At 51.4% G+C, this 16,747-nt stretch overlaps 1 protein-coding gene across 1 annotated transcript in view; it reads left to right on the top strand.

Moving 5' to 3' along the window:
- The first annotated feature begins 304 nt into the window (after positions 1–304).
- The window catches only part of SLC22A1 (solute carrier family 22 member 1), a 36,069-nt gene continuing 19,626 nt past the window's right edge, over positions 305–16,747 (top strand). The window contains exons 1-6 of the mRNA XM_010368490.1: positions 305–856; positions 7,298–7,401; positions 9,341–9,495; positions 11,055–11,223; positions 13,787–13,901; positions 14,099–14,205. Coding sequence (XP_010366792.1) covers positions 446–856; positions 7,298–7,401; positions 9,341–9,495; positions 11,055–11,223; positions 13,787–13,901; positions 14,099–14,205 — 1,061 coding nt within the window. The 5' untranslated portion in view covers positions 305–445. The remainder of the gene's footprint in view (positions 857–7,297; positions 7,402–9,340; positions 9,496–11,054; positions 11,224–13,786; positions 13,902–14,098; positions 14,206–16,747) is intronic.

Below are 16,747 nucleotides of genomic sequence, written 5' to 3'. Positions count from 1 at the left end.
GTATCATGGAACTAATTAGCCAAATACAGTATCTAGTACCTGGCTGTCACCCAATACTTGCCTCATACCATCACATCTAGAAAAAGAATAGATATTCTCTTTGGAAGAGCCCTGAGAGGGCTGCTAGGAGGTTTGCACGGCCTGCTCTCCTGCCCTCCTCTTGCTCTGCGGCTGAACTCCAATTCCCTTCAGGCTTAGACCCCACTGACTCGCTCCCTGACAAAGCTAACATTTGATCAGGCAGCCACGTGCATTCTCCCTTTTCCTGAAACCAGCACCATGGGGTAAAAGATTATTTCTGCTTGGTTGCCTTCCAGATGTTTCACACTTGGACAGCAAACCGATTTCAAACCACTCCTTTTCAAAGATCTCTAAGGGAGACATTGCACCTGGCCACTGCAGCCCAGAGCAGGTCTGGCCACGGCCATAAGCGTGCTGAGCCATCATGCCCACTGTGGATGACATTCTGGAGCAGGTTGGGGAGTTTGGCTGGTTCCAGAAGCAAGCCTTCCTCACCCTATGCCTACTGTCAGCTGCCTTTGCACCCATCTGTGTGGGCATCGTCTTCCTGGGCTTCACACCTGACCACCGCTGCCAGAGCCCCAGGGTGGCTGAGCTGAGCCAGCGCTGTGGCTGGAGCCCTGCGGAGGAGCTAAACTACACAGTTCCAGGCCTAGGGCCTGCGGATGAGGCCTTCCTTAGCCAGTGCAGGCGCTATGAAGTGGACTGGAACCAGAGCGCCCTCAGCTGCGTAGACCCCCTGGCTAGCCTGGCCACCAACAGGAGCCACCTGCCACTGGGCCCCTGCCAGAATGGCTGGGTGTATGACACTCGTGGCTCCTCCATCGTCACCGAGGTAAAAGAGCCTCTGTAACACGGGAGTTCCTGGGACAGGGAGAAATATAAAGCAAATCCTATGAGGTTCAGGTCCACATCAGGAAAAAGGTAGGGGGCTGTGTTTATTGTGCACGTAGTGGCTGTCTGGCTGTGTCCTAGGCACGGGGCATTCTTTTCTCTAGTTTGATCCACCACAAACTCTGGGTCTTTGAGGAGGACGCTGAGGCAGGAGAGACCAGCCAGCACAAGTAGGGGGCCAGTTTGCCGAGTTGCTTGAATGGGATTCGGCTGGGAGACCAGGAGCCTCTCTGCCTACCCCACTGGCTTCTCCCAGAACTACCAACTTGCTCTGGGCCCTGCTTCCCCACCAATAGTACCGTGGGCCCCCTCCTTCCACTCAAGAGCGATGACAATTGACCTAAATGATGGTGCTGAGGTGGCCTGGAATTGCCCTGGCTTGGGGGTGAGAAGGTTTGGTAGAATCCCAGCTGTGCCCCTTATTAGCTGAGCATCACTGGGTGAGTCACTGCCTCTCTGAGCCTCATTTCCTCATCAATCAACCAGGGATGAGGACAGCTGCCTCACAGGGATATGACGTTCAGCTGGGATCTGTGAACGCACTGAGCAAATCCACACTGAGTCACACCCTGCGGTCCGATGGGGCCTCTGGGATAGGGCGATGGTCTCAAAAGGGCCTTGCTTGAGTCGTTTACTTGATTATTTGAGCATTTTGCTTTGAGAATCTTTTAGTAAAAAGTGTCACCACATTTTTTTCCCATCATGAGCTCGTTTGAAAGTATTGCACGGTAACAAGTGCGGACGCTTGGTTGGTTGGAGAAGCCGTAGGCCAAAGCCTGTCAGAGCCTCTCTGTTAGTGACGAGCAGTGGCGTGGTTTTGGCGCGGGCACTGCTTCCCTGAAATAAGAGGTAACCGGGTCCTCCCTGCTTCTGGTCCTGCCCAGTTGTCTGCCCCCACTACCCTCGCCCAAGCTCTCAGGGCTTCGTGAGTCTCTGCTCTTCCTCTCTTCCCTTTCCTGAGTGGTTTCAGTGGTGACACATTTAGGGCTATTACTGGGGGAAAGCGTAGGGTCCCTCCCCTCTGGGCCTGAGCATTGCTTTACCTGCTTGCCTGGAGCAGAGCAGGTGCCAGTGCGACTGGCTTTACGATGCTTAAGAGACATCTTGTCTCCAAGGCATCCTCCAACAATGGATGACAAGTTAGGCAGCCCTCCTTCCAGGGATCTCCAACCGTCTGACATTCCCAACTGGGAATCTAGAAGCAGACCAGGATGGGGACGTGTGTGTTCTCTGGGACTGAGACATACTCTGCTTTGAGGAGATGAGATGTGATCATTCCTCCAGTCAGACATCCATCCAGTATGTGCGGCACACTCCCTCTGTTCTGGTGCAGGGGTGTGATGCTGCAGGGGAGATACAGAAGAAGATTGTGAGGTCCCTCAAGGAGTCTGCAGTCTTGTGGGGACTGAGAGGGGAGGAGGGTGGCCAGAATGAGACCAACGTTCATTTAATGACAGCCCAAGGCCACCTGTGGTGAATGCCATAAGCAGGGTGGAAAGGGACTGGTGGGGTCTAAGAAGGCAGAGATCTCAGCTGCTGAGCTCTGATCTGATCATGGATGTCTTCTGGGAGGAGGTATCTTTGAGCTGAGCCTCAGGTAGTATTTTGACCAGCAAGGAGAGGAGACAGGTGGGAGGGGAAGTAGATCCCATATCAAGGGGAGAGCTTGAGCCCAGGCTCAGGGCCCAAGGAGTGTTTGCTGCATTCAGGGTACAAGGAGCCCTGATATGAAGGTTGTGATATGAGGAGTTGCGGGGAGAACACTGGTGTCTAACCTTGGGGCCAGAACATGGAGTGCTTAGTGTGGGGTTGCCAGGTATAATACAGGATGCCCAGTTAAATTTGAACGTTTGAACTTCAGATAACCCAACTGGATAGGATACTTACGTCCCAGATACTGCATGATATTTGATACTGGGATAACTCAGACTGCAAATATTGCATGAACATACCTACCCTAAAAAAAGTTGTTTATCTGAAATTCAGATTTATCTGGGCATTCTGTATTTTTGTCTGTGAACCCTGGCAACGCTACCTCAGCGCCCAACGAAGGAGTTGGGGTCTTATTTAGGCAGGCAAGCAATGCGATCCTAGCTGGACTCGTGAATGGGTGGGAAGGGGTGGTGGTGGGATTGGAGGCTTTAGGAGAGGTAGAGAGATGCTTGAGGAGGCCAAGAAAGAGCCCCGGTGAGAAGTGTTGGCCAAAACATTGTTGTCATGGGAATGAAGGGAAGACATGATATAAGAGATGCCAGCATTGTTGGGGCTGGGGAGAAAGAGGCGCAGCTTGGCAGAGGGCTCTGGCTTGGGGAGTATGTGCAAATGGAGCTTCTGAATGCTGAGCTGGGAGCCCTGGAGAGGCAGCCATGTGGGCAGATGGAAGGGCCTTGTAAGAGGGGACCTTGGGGTGCAGCAGGAGGGGGGAGACTGGGACAGATGAGAGGAGCCCTAGAGTGCTTTAGAACAGCCTGCCTGTCCATGGTAGCTGTGGAGGGGACTTCCAATAACCCCAAATATAGAGCCCTGGGGAGGATTGTGGGAATCCTGGAACTCTGACGGGCAGAGACGGTGAAGAGGATATGATTACAGGAGGAAGTGTTCTTTGGGGCCATGGTGAGTTGGAAGGGTGGTGGGATTCATGTGAAGATTTTCTAAGGTGATTGGAAGCCTGGGGGTAGGTGGGAGGGTGATAGAAACTGGTTCCTGGGTAGGAATTGTTTCCCACTGTAACCCCAACTTCCTTGACCCCAGCTCCTCCTCCAAAACTGAAAAATTATTGTTGGGGAATCAACCTTAGTTATTCACTTCTGCAGAACTAATTTTTAACCTAGCATTGCCTTGGACATTGGAACTTGCTTTAGGAGGGAAGATGAGCTAATTTGTTTGAACACCAAGTTTAACTCCCACCCCAAGGCTAGGTGCCAAGATCATGAGGTTCACTGGGGGAGGAATGTGGGCATTTTCCTGGCTTTTGACTCTCCCAGCAAGAGGATCTCCTCTGTCAGTCCTGGTTTCAGCCACAGCCCCTACACCAGGCCAGATGTCTTCCATCAGCCGTGAATGCTGAGTAAGGGAAAGGGGTCTCAGGCCAAGGGAGACAGAGGTAGTTACATCAGTGTTTCCCAAACTTGGCTTATCCTCAGGATCACCTGGACTCCTATTTGGGACCCACTGAGGCAGAATCCGCAGGGAATCTGTGGTTTCACCAGGACCCTGAGTGGCTCTTGTGATGAATCCGTAGGTTGCTTTATAACTGTGCCAGAAAGAGCTGCCCCGGCCCTGGTGAAATCCCAGCAGGAGCAGCAAGTGGGTTTAGGAGATTCCCACCCTCCATCCCGTCCCTACCTTTGTGCAGCCCCAGCTTCTCCCAGGGCCTGGCCTATCTTCTCAAGGTGCACAAATGTGTCGGGGTACTCATGGTTGGGCTGGCGTTTTGGAGCAGAGGAAGCATGGCAGGTTTACAAGCTTTGCAGGCGGCTCTAGAAACATTCTCAGGGTAGCCTGGGGGCAAAGTCAGTTCTCTGTGGTGTTGGAAGGTGGGATGCACTCCAGCTCCAGGAGCTCGCTGGCTCCATACACAGTCCTGGGGCATAATGGCAACAGGGTGTTTCAGGAAGGCGGCAACCACATCTTACAGAGACACCAACTAGCAAAGATTATAATGAAAACCAGAAAAACAATGGCTGAGAAGGGAATAAGCCGAGGCCCCAGGTAATAACTGCACATCTTTCCCTGACCCTGCAACTTGAGTGGAATCCTGTACAGTAGACCACGCGGGTGGAGGCTGCAAAGAGAGAGTTGGGCAGTTGGAGACATAGACCCTGGGAAGGCCAGATAAGCTCAGGAAGGATATGTCCATGTGTATTCTAATGGCAGAGCACAGGGCAGGCAGGAAAAGAACCACAGTCGAAAAGAGTTATACATTGGGTGGGTGACCTGGGAGGTGCTCCATGGAGAAGGTGTGTTTTAAGCTGAATTTTAGAGGAAATCAACATTGGGATTGGCAGAAAACATGAAAGTGACACTGAGCAGTAGCTTGTCGCACGCCCCAGAGCTGTACCACCCACGGGAGCAGACGCTGGGGTCTGGGCAGAAGGTAGTTAGTAGGAGAGGCTTGTATTTGTTTCTGAAATTCAAGTGATAACACAGAGTTTAACCTATATTTCAGGAAAAAAAACTGCTCATGTCAAGGAACTAGTCAGTCCATCAGACAGAACCCAGGCTGGCTGAGTTCAGAGTCCTTGAGGCTTTGAATGTTGTTTTGTTTTTGAGACAGGGTCTCACACTGTCATCCAGGCTAGAGTGCAGTGGCTTGAACACAGCTCACTGCAGCCTCAACCTCAGGGGCTCAATCGATCTTCCCACCTCAGCCTCCCAAGTAGCTGGGACTACAGGCACATGGTACCATGTCTGACTAATTTTTTTATATTTTGTAGAGATGAGGCCTCACTCTGTTGCCCCAGCCTGGTCTCAAACTCCTGGGCTCAGGCAATCTTCCTGCCTCAGACTCCCAAAGTGCTGGGATTAAGGCGTAAGCCACTTCTCAAAGCTAGTTCTGAATCTTTGACCCCAGGATTGGGGCATGGCATGGTTCAAACTGGCAACTTCAGAGATTTGAGGGTTGGAGGTTGAGGTAGTAAAATCTGTTTTTAAAATAAAAGGGTTTATTATTTATTAAAGCTGTTTGCATGTGATTCCTCCCCTCCAATGCACATAGCAGCCCTATGGGTGTGATGGAATGGGTACAACACACGTTTCAGACAGGGAAACTGAGGCCCAGGATTGTGAAGTGACTTGCTGCCATCACACTCAACAGTGTTCTGGTTAGGGAAGCCATGGACCTGATGTGGACAGAGCAGTGCAGAGGGACAGGGTTGGGAAGGTAGGATGTGTCCCCCACCCACCAGGAACTGAAGGGGTCAAGAGGCCCCCACCCAACGCCCCTGTTCACTCTTTCTGCCTGTCTCAGCTCTGAAGAGGAAGGGGTCATTCTTCTGCCATCCAGCCTCTACCATGTCTAGGCACGTGCCAGTGTCACCATACTCTATGCTGGGGGAGGTAGGACTCTTGGATGTCCCTCCACTCCTGGTTTTCTTCCCCAAGGCCTCTAAACCCAGGAAGCATCTGCCTTCTCCAAAAACCCAAAGAAAACAAGCCCTTCCCAGCAACCCATGCTTGTCTTTTCCTTTGTCCCTGCCACCTTGATATCTCCCCTCTCCTGGGTTTTGGTGCATGGGAGCCTCTGATGTTCTTCTAACCCTCTGTCTCACCCACATGTGACCCTAAGGCACACTCTATCTCAAGGCACCCCCACTGTCTTTGCTTCCCTCTTCTCGGGTTGCCACTCACAGCCCCAACAGTGACAATAGAATGCACAGAATTGTTGGTGGCACTTATATAACTAAATATACACTAATTAATATGTAATTAATGAAGGATCTTTGGCCAATTCCAGAAAACATGTATTTCTCTTGGTACATTTCTGTTTTGGAAAAATTACCTCCTTGGCTATATTTCTTTTTAGAAATCTTATCTAGCAGTTGTGTCTCTTTTGAGAAGACATTTTGCTTTCTTTTCCAAAGACATTTTGTCCTTCAATAACCAACTACTAATAGCAAGGCTGTTGACAACAGCCTCTTTAATTACTGCATGATGAGAGTGGTACCAGGTGTTAGGAATACAGTTGATCTTAGAACCATGTAGGGGCTAGGGACACCAAAGCCCTTTACACAATTGAAAATTCATGTGTAACTCTTGACTCCTGAAAACTTGACAACTAATAGCTTACTATTGACTGGAAGGAAGCTTTGCCCATCACATAAACAGCCAATGAACACATATTTTGTATGTTATATGTATTATACACTGTATTATTACAATAAAGTAAGCTAGAGAAAAGAAAATGTTAAGAAAATCATAAGGAAGAGAAACTATATTTGCTATTCACGAAGTGGAAGTCAATCATCATCAAGATTTCACCCTCATTGTCTTCAGGTTGAGTTGGCTGAGGAGGAGGAGGAAAAGAGGGCTCGGTCTTGCTCTCCTGGAGGGCAGAGGCAGAAAAGGTGGAAGACGTAGAAGAAGAGACAGGCACACTCAGTGTAACTTTTATTGAAAAAGAAAAAATCTATAAGTGGACCTGCGCAGTTCAAACCCATGTTGTTCAAGGGTCAATCGCATTTGATATTTGCTGAGTGATTTATCAGAAACTTTGAATTTGTCTTATGAAATTGTAGTAGGAGAAAACTCTGTGAAACAGCCCAGGGATACCGAGTTTCATGAAACGCATTTGTTTTGCTGAAGAGAGGATGGAAGGGTGTAGTCCTGACTCACACATTGTTCTGTGCTTTTGGTCCTCCTCCTGCCATGGTGTGACTGGCAGTTCAACCTGGTGTGTGCTGACTCCTGGAAGCTGGACCTCTTTCAGGCCTGTTTGAATGCAGGCTTCTTCTTTGGCTCTCTGGGCATTGGCTACATTGCAGACAGGTATGTAAAGAGCAGTCCAGGTAAGCCTCCCCTTACTGCCATGAGAACAGATTCTAAGGGACAGTGGTGGAGAACACGACCAGCTGGAATCAACTGCAGAAGCTGCTGGAGACAAGACACAGCAGACCCTGCTTTGGGCTACTGTGGGGCTGCCAGGGGAATGATGGAGAGATCTGAGGTGTGTTTCAGAGTCAAAGTTGCATGCGGATTCTACAGTTGGTGGGCTGAGAGAAAGGGAGGACACAGGAAGGTTGATGCTCCCAGCAGGTGCATGTTCGTGAGGCCATTTTGAGATGGGAGGCAGAGGGTTAGGAATGGATTTTGTTTCAGCAGTTGATAGGGGAGAGGTTATAGAGGAAGCTAGAGCTCTTAGAGATGTTAGGTCTGGAGATGTGTTGCACGGCCTGAGACATCTACGAAGAGATGCCAAGGAGCCACTTGGGTATGTGAATGAGCTCTGGAAAGGGGTATAGGCTGGAGTTCAATATCAGGGGTTTTTCACCAGTAGTTGGTATTTAAGGCTACACAGCATATCAGGATGCGCTGGAAGAGGGTGTCGAGAGAGAACTGCAATGCAGAAAGGTAGGCAGGGAAAGTGCCTTGGCAAAGGAGATGTAGGAGAAATGGCAGCGAGATCAAAGGACAACTGTTCTCCAGGGCACTTGTGGAAATGCACCAGGAGACCCCGAGGAGGAATGGTCAGAATCTGCTGTGTGGGGCGGGGCACCCAGGACAGGGTGGTTGGAGAAAACTGGAAGGCAGGAGAGTGGTGTTGTGTGGCAACTCTTTAAAACAGCGTGGGGAGGGTCCAGGATGAGGACGCCGATAGGGGAGGGAATCAGGGATGCAGGAAGAAGAGAGGGGCCGGGGACCTAGGCTTGGTGGAGGTCTGGGGCCCAGCTCAGAGGTGGAGACAGAGAGAAGAGACAGAGAGCCAGGTGCTGCTGCAGGAGACATGGAGAGGAGACAGAGCCAGGTGCTGCCCCAGGAGACAGGGAGAGCGGATGGAGCCAGGTACCGCTGCAGGAGACAGGGAGAGAGGACAGAGCCAGGCACTGCCCCAGGAGACAGGGAGAGGAGACAGACCCAGATGGCGCTGCAGGAGACAAGGAGAGGGGATGGAGCCAGGTGTCCTGCTGGGACTGAGCATCCCTGGTTAGAAGACGTGGCTTCTGGCAGAAGTTCCTATGTTTTCATAAAGGATGAGGTTTTACTGGCTAGTTTGGGGCTGTCCTGAGGTGGGGTGGAGGTCTGAGGCCAGGGGACACAAGGTAGACAAGTGAAGTGGCATGGTGGAGGCAGGTGGAGGTGGCAGAGGGGACGGGGTTGGCAGGTGGGTGGGGAGTGCGGGCGGGCGGGCACACCGTGTGGCCTGCCCTTGGCTTCTTTCCTTGGCTCTGGGAGAACGTGGGGTGTGGTTGAAAAGATTGGGTGGGAACAGTGCAATCCTAGAGAGTAATTTGCCCATTTCATTCCCAGAAAAAGGAGAAGAGAAACAGCCTTGTATGGCTACACTATCAGAGCTGAATATGGCACAGAAAAGCTTCCATGATGGTTGATAAGACTCTGGGAGGAAGGAAGCCTGGTTTGGGTGCAGCCTGACCAGTGGCGATAATAATGATGCCATCTGCTAAATGTGAAGATAAGGTGAAGGGACAGGTGTGAGAACTGGAGAGGGGCTGGGGCACTGCCCGGCTGAGCTGTGATGCTGCTGGGAGCACTCAGACTCCTCTTCAGACCCAGCAAGGGTTGGAGAGCTTGTAGGGACAGATGAACAGTCTGGGTGGTGCACTGGGCACTGCTGTCCTGATAGACCCTGCAGTTTCCCAGGACAGTGGTGCAGTGTCCTCTGACTGTGACCCTTGGCATTCCACCATGAATGTCTGACCCCAAATTTCAACCTCTCTCACCTGCCCTCCATGTCTCCTTGTCTCTGAAGGTTTGGCCGTAAGCTGTGTCTTCTGGGCACCGTGCTGGTCAACGCCGTGTCGGGTGTGCTCATGGCCTTTGCGCCCAACTACCTATCCTTGCTGCTCTTCCGCCTGCTGCAGGGCCTGGTCAGCAAGGGCAACTGGATGGCCGGCTACACCCTAAGTAATTATCATGGGACGGAGGCCAGGTCTTGGGGTAGAATGGGATGGGCCTAACGTGGGTGGGGGGTTGTTTGTGGGGTCAGGGAGCTTGCGGGGGCACCAGTTCCTTGTTGTTATGTGACTAGGGCAGGACATGAGCTAGAATGGCCTCCTGTCTTTTTGTGTCTGAGACACTTAAATTATCACTTAGATTAGTGATCTATTAATCGACTATTTGGATTAATCTATTTGGAGAACAGAAAGACCCCATGCTGGTGTGCTCACAGCAGTCAGGAGGGGGTGCAGAAGAGGAGATAAGTGAGAGAATATTCTAGCATCTTACATAAGAAAGAACCAGCAACTCCTTAAAAGAAATACAGCAGACTCGATGGGCTTGAATGGCACTCAAGAATTAGGAGAGAAATCAGGAGCAAATAAAATAAGGATTTTGAAAATCAGGGTTTTGAAAAAGTTGAAGTATAAACCAACATGAGGAGTTTTACATATCAGCCTTTTTTCCGCTTTCAAATATTCTACGAAGATTAAGTATACAAAACAAAAACCCTTTCCGGGAGGGAAGCAGCTTAAGAGTTGTCTGTCCTTCCCCAGGTCAGGGCACGGCAGACAGCAGTGAGGATTAGCTACACTTTTACTCCTTTGTGGGGGAGAAAAAAGAAATAGGCATGTTTCATCATCTTCGAAAACAAAGTGCTGTCACTTGGCGTTCTGAGAACTCATTCACTAGGGCCAAGAGGATCCACCAGGTTCCTGCCTTGAGATGCCATGAGCAGCCTGGTGAAGCTGAGGTGGCTCAGCCCCATTAGTGTGGAGCCTGTGACAGCCTCTGCTGCTAGGCCCCGTCCCACACACGGTTAGGGGGTCTGACCCAGGGCCACATCCATGTTCCAACACCACCCGCAGCCCCTCCACCCATGACTCCCCTGATTTCCTTTTCCCCTTTTCATTTTTGTTCCCCTAACATGTATCACCCTCTAACATAGGATTGCATTCTCTTATCTGTGATGTGGATCATCTGCCAAATGAGGCCTCCGAAGACAGGAGTCTACCTCCTGTGCTCATGATGTATCCCAGACACCCTGAACAGTGCCAGGTCCCCAGTAGGCACTCAAAGATATTTGCTAAATGAATGAACATCCCTGGGGTCCCGACAAATATTCCAGCTGAGTCGGGAGCTTCTTCAGGAAGGCGCTGGGGAGGAGAGGCCAGTGGACTGAGTCCTGAAGCAGGCAGAGGGGAGTGCAGCTGGTAAAGGAACATGCAGAAAGGGACAGTCAGGGAAAAGCCAGAGAACGAAGCAGCCTGGTGGATCTTCGGGGCCTTAGTTTGATGGATCCGGGGCCCCAGGGAGAAGGGGAGGCATGAGCGTGGCTGTGATTTGGGAGAAGGAGAAATGGGAGAGACACAAGAGAGAAGCCTGGGAGCAGGTGGGGCTCGGCAAGGCCTAGTGCGAGCTTCCAGCGGGGAGACAAGCTGGACTGGGGCCGGAGCTTCTGAACGCACGGCGACGGGTTCTTGTGCTCCTGCGAGGAACCTGCATAACGACCATGCCTCCTGTTCCAGTCACAGAATTTGTTGGCTCGGGCTCCAGAAGAACGGTGGCGATCATGTACCAGATGGCCTTCACGGTGGGGCTAGTGGCGCTTACCGGGCTGGCCTACGTCCTGCCTCACTGGCGCTGGCTGCAGCTGGCAGTCTCCCTGCCCACCTTCCTCTTCCTGCTCTACTACTGGTGAGGCCTACGGGGAAGGGGCGCCGGCCACCCTTCTGGCTGCACTTTCTGCCCTCTCGAGGGACCAGGCTCTTAGAGTGGGAGGCACCTACAGGCGGTCTTCCAAAGGGCATGGTGTCCACATGGATAACGCAGGGGGCTGCGCGGAGCCCGGCGCCTCCCACACACATAATGCATAGGGATGAGCTGAGCCCGGGGTTTCCCACACGCATAATGCATAGGGATGAGCGGAGCCTGGCGCTTCCCACACGCATGATGCATAGGGATGAGCATGTCCCGGCGCTTCCCACACACATGATGCATAGGGATGAGCATGTCCCGGCGCTTCCCACACGCATGATGCATAGAGATGAGCTTGTCCCGGCGCTTCCCACACGCATGATGCATAGGGATGAGCATGTCCCAGCGCTTCCCACACACATGATGCATAGGGATGAGCTGGTCCCGGCGCTTCCCACACACATGATGCATAGGGATGAGCATGTCCCGGCGCTTCCCACACACATGATGCATAGGGATGAGCATGTCCCGGCGCTTCCCACACGCATGATGCATAGAGATGAGCTTGTCCCGGTGCTTCCCACACGCATGATGCATAGGGATGAGCTGGTCCCGGCGCTTCCCACACGCATGATGCATTGGGGTTAGCTGGTTCCGGGGTTTCCCACACGCATGAGGCATTGGGATGAGCTGGTCCTGGGGTTTCCCACACGCATGATGCATAGGGCTGCACAGAGCCGGGGGTTTACCACACACATATCGCATGGAGCTGTGTGGAGCCAGTGCTTCTCCCCACTTGTACTGTTCAGGTTGTTCTGTTATTACCAGGCGGCCGTGGTTACATGTGAAGCCATCCTCAGACAAAGCCTCTTTACATTGGTTTCCCCAGATAAAGGTGAGCCATGCCAAGAGTCAGACAGAAATCCAGGGAAACGCAGGGCCTCAGCATGTGCACCTTCCAGAAACACAAGGCGGAGCCTCACTCCCGGGTGAAGGAGGCAGCTTTCTGAGGGTTGCTCAGTGGCCTTGGGAAATCTGTATCAGCGTCCCGTGGTAGGAAAGGCTCCATACGTGGCCATTCCACTGCAATGGCTACCACTCCCGAGAGTCCCCTAGTCTCTCCTAGGGGTGCTGGCATGAAGGCAGATATTCCGTTATCTTCTTGATCCTCTCCCTCTTCCCCCTCTTCTCTTCCTCTCTGCTGTCATCTCTGCTCTTTTCCTACTTCATTTTTATAGTACTATTGGTATTATTGATAAGGCTCTGAAATACATCTCATCTAGCCATAGAGCAGACATTTGATCTTGATTGAATGAATGAATGACAGAACAAAGGAACAACAGGCCTACTCAATGCAACGATCTCTGGGGAATGTGTACCCTGAGCCATTATGAAACAGAATCAGTCCAAACAAGGTGTTAATCATATTCGCTGTGAGTGCTTGGCAGGGTCTGAAGGGCAAAGAACTCCACAGGTCAGTTTTTATTGTGGTGGAGGGAAGAGGAGGTAGCAGAAAGGGCCACAAAGGAATTTCTCATCCCTCCACCTTTTGTCTTATTTTGGCTGAGAGCAGACGTCATCTGTGAGTGGTACTAGAGTTAACCCAGTCTCCCTAAACGACAGAGTTGTACACGTATGGCTAGGAAGTTCTGAGGAGTCTGCCCTCCCCTGCCTCATCCATGTGAAACGGGGCTCTCTCCGGCAGAAAGGCAAAGTCTGCATGGTCAGGCAGGGGGAGGCAATCAATGCCTGCCAGCTTTCAGAAGACCCTTGTGCCAGAAAGGCCGAGTCTTTGAGTTGTACCCTCCTCGTCCCATTTGAAATAGACAGCATGGTGTTGATGTGATATTAAAGGACAGTAAATACATTTTATTTTGTTTGGGAAATATTTTGAGAAGTGTTCAACAGCCCTTGCATTGCCTGGAGATACCCTGATGTCATCGGGTAATGTACATGGAGCATCTCCTCTATGAGCGTTTTCCCTGGGGGACAAAGGCTGCCACGTCCAGGAGAGATGAGACCCCTGCTGCACAGAAGGAAGGCTACATAGGAAGTGATGGCTCCCTTTTGGTCTATAAATCTTAGGTGACACTAGGAGTATGAGTGACCCACAGAGCTCCTGCCTGGGCCACATGGGCTAATAGCGCACAGTGACCCCACGTCCTCACAGAGCTCCCGCCTGGGCCACATGGGCTAATAGCGCACAGTGACCCTAAGTCCTCACAGACCTCCCACCCGGACCACATGGGCTAGCGCACAGTGACCCCAGGTCCTCACAGAGCTCCCACCCGGACCACATAGGCTAGCGCACAGTGACCCCAGGTCCTCACAGAGCTCCCACCCAGACCACATAGGCTAGCGCACATTGACCCCAGGTCCTCACAGAGCTCCCACCCGGACCACATGGGCTAGTGCACAGTGACCCCAGGTCCTCATCTTCTTGAGGGATTACCGTCCCAGTGTGAGGGGCAGGCTGCACTGAGCAACAGCATCACCCTGCTCAGGGCTGAACGTCAGAGGAGTTCCGGGGAAAATGCCAGATAGTGATGAGTGGTGTCTGCAGGTGTGTGCCGGAGTCCCCTCGGTGGCTGTTATCACAAAAAAGAAACACTCAAGCAATAAAGATCATGGACCACATCGCTCAAAAGAATGGGAAGCTGCCTCCTGCTGATTTAAAGGTGAAATCTCTGAAGGGGTATCTCACATCACTGAATCTGGGGCTGGGTTCCGGTGCAGAGTCACCTGGGGCTGCCAGGGGAAGGAGCAGAACTGGGCTGCTTGTCATGGGTGTGAAGCACAGGGGTGGCAAGGCCCGCCTCCCAGGTGGCCCTGCTATGACAGTGTGAGTGTGGCTGATGCTCTCCCTCCCTCCTAGATGCTCTCCCTTGAAGAGGATGTCACGGAAAAGCTGAGCCCTTCGTTTGCAGACCTGTTCCGCACACCATGCCTGAGGAAGCACACCTTCATCCTGATGTACCTGTGGTGAGGAGCGTTCCTGTGCATTTCCCCAGGCAGAATCAGCGCGCTCGCCCAAACACTGGCCTATAGATTACAGACAGTGGAATACTCAGGTGGAAAAAGAGAAAGGGAAAAAGAATTTTAATATAGTTGTGAATGGTCAAAGAGCTCTTTGTATTTCTCCTTTGGGGACTGAATAATAAGAAAAAGGCTTCATTTTAGTAAGGGGCATTTGTTACCTATGGGAGGTCACCAGTGGGATGAGTGAAATAGGATAAAGGGTTATCAAGGCTGCCTCCATTCCACATGGTCTCATCTTCTGGGAACAGCCAAGTCTTGACTCAGTGTCAGAAGGTGGATGAGAACTCCTGGAGCTTTTGAGGAGGAAGTTCCATTCCTCATATCTAAACACCCTAGACCCTACCTGAGCGTCTCTGTGCATTTGTTACCTATTGACTAGAAAATGCATACCCACATGGACCCTACCCACACACGCTTTGCACATTCCAGGGGTCTGCATGCTCCCCCAGCTGCGGTCCTGAGCAGGAATCCCCTGCCCTGCTCCCTCGGAGGACGCTGGCTCACCTCCTCGGCGCAAGGGCTTTCCGCTCAGCATACAGTGAGGGCCCTGCAACTGCACTCTGGGCCTCGCCCCTTCAGCCAGAGCAGCTCTGCTACCCAGGCACACTTGTTTGCGCTTCTATGTGAGGTTTTACTGGAACAAAGAGTTTGTAGTAAGTCAGTGCCTGGCATATTGCAGACCCTCAATCAATATTTGCTGAAAGTTGAATGAGTAACCACTGTGCCCCACAATCTGTCCAGGTTCACCATGTCCTCTCTTGCCTCACTCTTCACCTTCCCTGTCTCTGAGTTTGCCCTTGGGGTCCTGCACCCAGCCACATGCTGGGCCCGTGAACCTTTGCAAATAGCCCCATGTACCTGGCGGGTTTCCATGGATACTCAGTGCTGGACTCAGCGTGGAGGCTGGGACTGGCCGCTGCAGTGGAAATAACTGCCCGCTGTGCTGCGCTGTCCAGCTCCCCTCCCCAGCCCCGAGACTCCCTGCAAGGCAGCGCTTTTGACTCTTCTGTTCTCTTACCCCCACCTCCAATCCTCTGGCAAGTTCCGTCAGCTAGCCTGGAAACGCCTTCAGAACCTGCTGCTTCCCATCGTGGGCACCCTGGGCTCCCTTGCTGGGGTTGTAGCCCTCTCCTTGGCACTAATTATTTGTATAAATGTCAGCCGTTTCATGGACACTTCTGCAGCATCTCTTACCTGCATTGCTGTAGGTGCCTTCTGGGTGGCCTGCTGGCTTTACCCATGCCCCTTGGTGCTCCATAAAGAAGGCAAAGTCATCCCTTAGGGCTCAACAGACCTTGTCTCTCCCTGTTTATCCTCTGCTGGCTTCCTAATCACTCACAATAAAGCCAGATCCTTCTCTGTGGCCCACAAGGCCTCACGCCATTGGCTCCTGGACACCCTTTTCTACTGTCCTGCTCGTTGTCATGACTGAGACTCAAAAGGTCTGTCCACCATGTCCTGGCTGTGTGACCTTCCAAAGGGCCTTAATCTCTCTGTGACTCAGTTTCCCCCTCAGTAATGGGAGAAGTAATAGTACCTATCTCATAGATGTGTTGGGAGGATTAAGGAGATTATATGTGTAAATGACATACAAGAGAGTACAGCATGGATGCAGGAAAATGTTCAATGTCAATGTGGTTTTTTTTGTTGTTAAAACGCACATGCAATTCACAGGTTCTGCCCACAGGTGGCAGTCCGGCACATTTGTTAACTGGCTTGTTGACAGGAAAATCAAGGTTATATGTTCCTTTCTCTTAAACCAGTTTCTTTATCAGTAATATGACTGTTGTCTTTAACTGGCTAAATGGTATGGAGGCACTCAGGCTAATCTCAACTCACTGAGTTGGTTGCAGGCAAGCACCTTCTTTCTTGTTTTCTTGACCCTTGGTCCAATCAGGAATAATTTAGGACTAGAAACAAAAGCATCCCAGTGCTTCTTCAGGCGAAATTGTATCAAACAAGGAGATATATTACTTAGCAACATCCATTTTCATCTCAGTTTTGGAGCTGATAGGCAATTTGCATGCTGGGATGAGATAGTAATTTCTTATGACCCAAATCTCTTCTCACAATGTAAATATGCCTGTAAAAGCTTTCTAGCTTCCAAATGATATTTTCCCCACAAAGTGACACAAGAGGCGCCCTACATTTTGGCTCAGGTGAGAGTGATTTAGCTAGGGCCTCAGCTCTGTGTGCCGTATGCTGTAATGTTGCTACATTTTCTCAAATATGGACAGAGGGGGTGTACAGTGCATGGAAGAGCATAGGTGAATCAACAGCGCCCACTAAGGACAGCGTAATAAGGGGCAGGGAACGCCATGGTGTGGTTGGAAAGACCCGGCCCATGCCTCTCTGTTGTGCTGTGAGTCCTCTGAGTGCCCTGAGTGCATACTGTGTGCCGGGAACTATAATTGGCACTTCTGTACGCTAACTCAGTAAGTACTCAAGACAAACAGAAGTGGGAGGTACTATTACGATCCCATTT

This window comes from Rhinopithecus roxellana, chromosome 4, assembly GCF_007565055.1.
Source record: "Rhinopithecus roxellana isolate Shanxi Qingling chromosome 4, ASM756505v1, whole genome shotgun sequence".
NCBI classification, from domain to species: Eukaryota; Metazoa; Chordata; class Mammalia; order Primates; family Cercopithecidae; genus Rhinopithecus; species Rhinopithecus roxellana.
This window is presented reverse-complemented; position numbering and strand designations above follow the sequence as displayed.